Source organism: Hibiscus syriacus, unplaced genomic scaffold, assembly GCF_006381635.1.
Source record: "Hibiscus syriacus cultivar Baekdansim isolate YM2019G1 unplaced genomic scaffold, ASM638163v2 tig00110597_pilon, whole genome shotgun sequence".
NCBI lineage: Eukaryota > Viridiplantae > Streptophyta > Magnoliopsida > Malvales > Malvaceae > Hibiscus > Hibiscus syriacus.
This window is the reverse complement of record NW_024062795.1, coordinates 3662401-3668284: the sequence shown is the minus strand read 5'-3', so window position 1 is coordinate 3668284 and position 5884 is coordinate 3662401. Positions and strand designations below refer to the sequence as shown.

The following is a 5884-nucleotide window of genomic DNA, read 5'->3' as shown; positions in this document are numbered from 1 at the left end:
CTAAAAGCCCGAACCCGTAGCCAACTTCGGCCCGTAAAACAGCCTATATAAAGGACCCATCTGCGTTCAAGCAATTCTCGCCCAATCAACCACTGCTAACGTCTCTTTTGAATATAACACATTAATGCCCTCCCTCATTTCTCTCAGATTTTCCCTTGTTTTCCGGGAAAATCTTGTTTTCTTACTCAGTTAATTTTCTTTCGTTAAAAAAAATCTTGATTTTTTTGTGTTTTGTGATCTGCATGGTGAATTCCTTTTCCGCAGAATAAATTTTGTGCGTTTACATAAAAAAGGAGAAATTTTTAATTTTCAATCTGTTAAAAATATTCTGCTGAAAGGGTCGGCGTGGGGATTTTGAAGTTTAGGGTAAAGAGAAAGTGTTGTTCCGGTTGTAATAGAGTCGTCGTCTGCTTCTTTTGAGGGAGTAGCCGGGGCCTCGGCCTCGGCGGGCTTTAAAGCTCCCACCTTTTGAAAGCTAATCACAAATATCATCATTTTTTGTTAACCTTTTAATTTTGTCTTTTTCATAACTTTTTTAGCTAGTTTTACAGATTCATTCATAGGATGCCGGCCCTGGCTTGCTGTGTAGATGCTGCTGCCGTAGCGCCTCCTGGTTACGCGGCTTTCGTTGCCGGGGACGGCTCCCTTCCGGCGGTGGCTCCCTTTGCTTCTTCCACCGCCGCCGCCGTTAATTCCAACTCAACCCATTGGTCCCCTGCTCACTCCTCCGCTCTTTACCGTATCGAAGGCTGGGGAGCCCCTTATTTTTCCGTCAATGACTCCGGCAATATCACCGTTAGTCCGTACGGAACGGACACTCTTGCACACCAAGAAATCGATTTGTTGAAAATCGTCAAGAAAGTTTCGGATCCGAAATCGGTGGGCGGACTCGGTTTACAGTTTCCCCTAATTGTTCGCGTACCAGATGTGTTGAAGAACCGGCTCGAGTCTCTTCACTCGGCTTTTGAATCTGCAATCCAAGCCCAAGGCTACGAGTCTCATTACCAAGGCGTATATCCCGTTAAATGTAACCAAGACAGGTTCGTTGTTGAAGACATAGTTAAATTCGGGTCGCCCTTCCGGTTCGGACTTGAGGCCGGTTCAAAGCCCGAACTCCTCCTTGCCATGAGCTGCCTCTGCAAGGGAAACCCAGAGGCCTTGTTGATCTGCAATGGTTTCAAGGATGCGGAGTACATTTTCCTTGCTTTGTTAGCAAGGAAGCTCGCGTTGAACACTGTAATTGTTCTCGAAGAAGAAGAAGAGGTGAATTTGGTTATTGAAATAAGCAAGAAACTTTCTGTTCGACCTGTGATTGGAGTCCGAGCCAAGCTGAGAACCAAACACTCGGGTCATTTCGGGTCAACTTCGGGTGAGAAAGGCAAGTTCGGGTTAACAACCACCCAGATTTTAAGGGTTGTTAGAAAGCTTCAAGATTCGGGGATGCTTGATTGTCTGCAGTTGTTACACTTCCATATTGGATCCCAAATCCCTTCAACAACTTTGCTCCAAGCTGGTGTCGGCGAAGCTGCACAAATCTATTCTGAATTAGTTCGTCTTGGCGCTGACATGAAGGTTATTGACATCGGAGGCGGCCTCGGAATCGATTATGACGGGTCGAAATCTGGTAATTCGGATCTCTCTGTTTCTTATGGCCTTCAGGAATATGCTTCATCTGTTGTTAATGCAATTAAGTTCGTCTGTGACCGTAAATCTATCAAGCATCCAATTATTTGTAGTGAAAGTGGAAGAGCCATTGTTTCCCATCATTCTATTTTGATATTTGAGGCTATTTCTGCTAGTGTTCCTACTGCAATGAACCCGGTTGACCTTCCATTTATATTGGAGGGTCTCTCTGAAGATGCTCGTGCCGATTGCTGGAACTTGATCCAGGCAGCCGTGAGACATGAGAATCAGACTTGTTTGGTTTATATCGATCAGTTGAAACAAAGATGTGTGGATCGGTTTAAAGAAGGGACTTTGGGGATTGAACAGCTTGCTGCTGTTGATGGATTATGTGACTTGGTTTCGAATATGGTTGATGCATCAGATCCTACTAGGACATACCATGTGAATCTCTCGATTTTCACTTCGATCCCTGATTTTTGGAGCATAAGTCAGGTTTTTCCTATAGTCCCGATTCATCGATTGGATGAAAGGCCTGATGTGAGAGGGGTGTTGTCTGATTTAACTTGTGACAGTGATGGGAAGATCGATAAGTTCATTGGAGGTGAAACGAGCTTGCCTTTACATGAGTTGGAGGGTAATGGCTATGGTGGTGGTGGTGGTGCTAATGGGCGGTACTATTTGGGTATGTTTTTGGGTGGGGCTTACCAGGAGTCGCTCGGTGGAGTGCACAACCTCTTTAGCGGCCCAAGTGTCGTTAGTGTGTCGCAGAGTGATGGTCCACACAGCTTTGTGGTTACGCGAGCTGTTCCTGGTCCATCATGTGGGGATGTCCTCCGAGTGATGCAGCATGAGCCTGAGCTCATGTTTGAGACCCTCAAGCACCGTGCGGAAGAATTTTTTGGACAGGACCATGGTGATGAAGGCACCTACGCTGCTTTAGTTACCACCATTGCTCGTTCCTTCCACAACATGCCTTATCTCGTAGCAGCATCTCCTTGTTCTTTGACTGCCATGAATAACAACGGTTTTTACTATTCCAACGAGGAAGATTACAATGCTGCTGTAGAGTCCGGACCTAGTGAGGACGAGCACTGGTCGTATTGTTACGCCTGAAGCAACATTCTACAATTTGCTTTGTTGCCTTATTTAATTTCCATTAATAATGTTCCATTTTAGCAGAAGTTGATAGCATACAGGGTGTTTCGCATTTTGTTGGGTAGAAGGGATGGGAATCGAATCCAGCCTTTTCTGTAAATTCGGGTTTTATACCCGATCCATGTTTCTTTTAAGCCGAGTTTATTACTTTTATTTCTATTGCTCCTCTGATCTTCATTTTAGCATGAAAATTCTTCAGCTTGCTTTTGTGTGTGGTTCTCCACTTGGATGCTTTCAGTGGATACAATTGTGATCTGGTAATAGTGGGGGTTGAGCTGGGATTTTAATGTCTTGATGCAGAAATCAATGGGGGTCAGATTCAAGCCCCTAGTTGAAATGGTAAGTTACCCAAGGTTCTTAAATAAGTGGGGTATGGTTCTCTTGTTTTTTCTGTAGCTCTGCTAAGCCCAAGCAAAGAGTTATGGATATTACCGTGCTTCTTCCATCTGTCTTTTCTGTAGCTGCTAAGCCTGATATTGGAAATTCAGTTGAAGAAAGTGCTGCAGATTGTGTTGTACCTCCAAATGTCCTCCAACTCGGAAGGTTAAAATTAATCTCGACAACTCGGAAGATATGAAAATGGTTTTCGAAAGAAGATCTCAAATATCTAACTTCATTTGTGATGAGTAGTGGGAAATCGTGACTCATGTCATCTTGGGAAGAAGATGAAGCCACGATGGCCGCTGGCTCATGTCATTTTCTGATATCTGACAATCGAAGATAGGGTTTCGTGCAGTACCATTTATAGCTACTGACATTAATGGAGTGAATGGAAAAGTGGCAGCGTGGCCGAAGCATCATGCAACAACAAGATCAATGCCATCTCCCTCGTTAGTTTCTCAAGGGGGATAATTTAGGGGGAGGCATAGAGTAATTTTGCAATTTCTAAACTTTATAATTTTGAGACCAAAGCAACACATTTATGAGGTCAAAGGAAAATTTTAACTTTCAATTAACTAAAAGCTTTACAGTTTAAGAATCAAAAGAATAATTTTCAAATACGAATTACTTCTGTCAAATCTAAACCAGGTTAAATTTGAATATTATTATCTAAATTTTGATTAAATCAGATCAAATATTAAATTTGTTAAATATTTGCAGTCTAAATAAAAATATCAAACGTATAATAAATTTAAATAACATATAATGATGGATATATGATAATTAATACACATATATGTTATGAATTTGTTGAAAATGATAATAATATATTCATTTAAAATTTAATGAACTTGGTGGTTAAAGGAGATATTATTTTTTCTTGAGGTTCTAGGTTTAAACAATCGTTTATAAAATATGTATATATTATTAAAAATTAAAAATAAATATTAATTTGTAATCAACTAATACTGAGACTTGCATTTTGTCCATAAACGAGCCCAAAGCTAATCAGATTAAAAGAAAAAAGGATGCCCACTTAAGGAATAATATCTAGGCTTGTATCGTCATCCGCCGTCCCGGCTGGTGAGAGATTTGGAGTAGGGGAAATGGCGACTATGCAGTTGTAGCAAGGAGAGTGACGATGAAGCAGTGTCCTAGCCTAGCACAGGCATCGCCGATTGGGGTGAGAAAAAGACAGAGAGGGAAGAGATTCAAAGGAACGTATGGGAACGCCAGACCCAACAAGGAGAAGAAGATTGAACGAATCAAAGACAAGGTCGAAGTTCTCAGGTCCACCCCTTGGCCTCAAGCTTATCTAAACAAGAGTAATTTTCTCCTCTGTGTTACCTGTAATAACATTGCTAATTTTTTGTACAACGTTTCTGGGTTATTTTCATTAATTACTTCATATTATATTGGTGGGGTTTGAGTTTTAGGAATGATTTCTTGATATTTCAAAAGCTTGTTAAAGTGCGGCCAATGGTTTCCTATTCGTTCTTGCCTTGATTTTTTGCATGAGAACAGAGAAAACGCCAACTACTATGCAACACTTATTATTGGTTAAAGAAGTAGAACATGCTAGTTATGCCCCTCTTGATCTTAATCGTTTATAGCGGATCTACAACAAGTTTAAGCTGGGCTTAAAGTAGATACATTTACAACACAACATGTTCAAGAACGTGAAATGCATAACGAACGCTAAACGAACATTAACAAATATATTTACAAATGCTAATTGAACATGTTAATAAATATATTCGTAAATGCTAAACGAATTAAATACAAACACCTTCAAAATTAAATAAACAAACACAAACATGTTATTAAAAACTTAAATGAACACAAACCGAACATAAATAGTTTTAAAAATAAACGAACGAAAAAGATGCACATAAATTTAGACGAAAAGAGTTTTCACAAGAATAATTTTATGATCATCCGGCATCTATCAACCTTGAGCAATGATCTTATAAAAAGAAAAACCCAGACACATTGCAATAAGTACAAAGGCGCATAAACATGAATGTTATTCGAGCCTCAGCTCATTTCACTTTTAACCAATGCAAACTAGTAGTTCCCTTCGATCCTTCGTTACTTTTATACAGGTGGAGAAGCAACTCTCTTTGACGTAAAACGGTATTTTCTATATGAATCCTAGAGATTTTAGCAACTAAACCTTTTAAGAAAACTGCTGCTAACCAGCAGCCGGTTGTTTCAGACAAACAAGTAACGGAAATTATATAATGGATGATGCAAGTCTAATTAACAAAAGCATATGACTAACCTTTATTTCTTGGGAAAGTAAAGGTGCATGTTTTACTCGGTCTTCTCGACCATAATCATACACAATCTCACTGCATCAAGAATGAGATTTGGAACGGATAAAAAAAAATAAAGCTAATCGGGAAATTTCGTAACAGTAGTTGACAACACCCAAAAGATTTAGATCAACTAAGTAAGCAACAAAATAAAGCAACACAGCATCACGTATATTGGGAGGTTGTAAGCACATTAAAGAACAAGATGACTGCCCATTTTCCTTCAACACACATTTCTCGAGCAATATAGATAAAGTATGTCAGTAGATCAAGATAAAACCTAATGAAAGGAAGAAATAATTGTAAAAATGCACGGAAGAAAGAACACAACTATCCGCTATAAGGTAATAATACAAGAAAAAACAAAAGGTTTTTCTTGTTACTTTTCTACTATGCAGTATAAG

The 5884-nt window shown here is 39.7% G+C and overlaps 1 protein-coding gene across 1 annotated transcript; it reads left to right on the top strand.

The window, feature by feature from the left end:
* Positions 1–200: 200 nt before the first annotated feature.
* On the top strand, positions 201–2881 carry LOC120134554 (arginine decarboxylase-like). The gene has a single exon (XM_039150988.1). It carries the CDS (start codon positions 565–567, stop codon positions 2737–2739), a length of 2175 nt encoding a protein of 724 aa, XP_039006919.1. The 5' UTR covers positions 201–564; the 3' UTR covers positions 2740–2881.
* The last annotated feature ends 3003 nt before the right edge of the window (positions 2882–5884 follow it).

Bases quoted from the DNA above. Each gene is read 5' to 3' on its own strand.
- LOC120134554 (XM_039150988.1), top strand. From the start codon at position 565: ATGCCGGCCCTGGCTTGCTGTGTAGATGCTGCTGCCGTAGCGCCTCCT.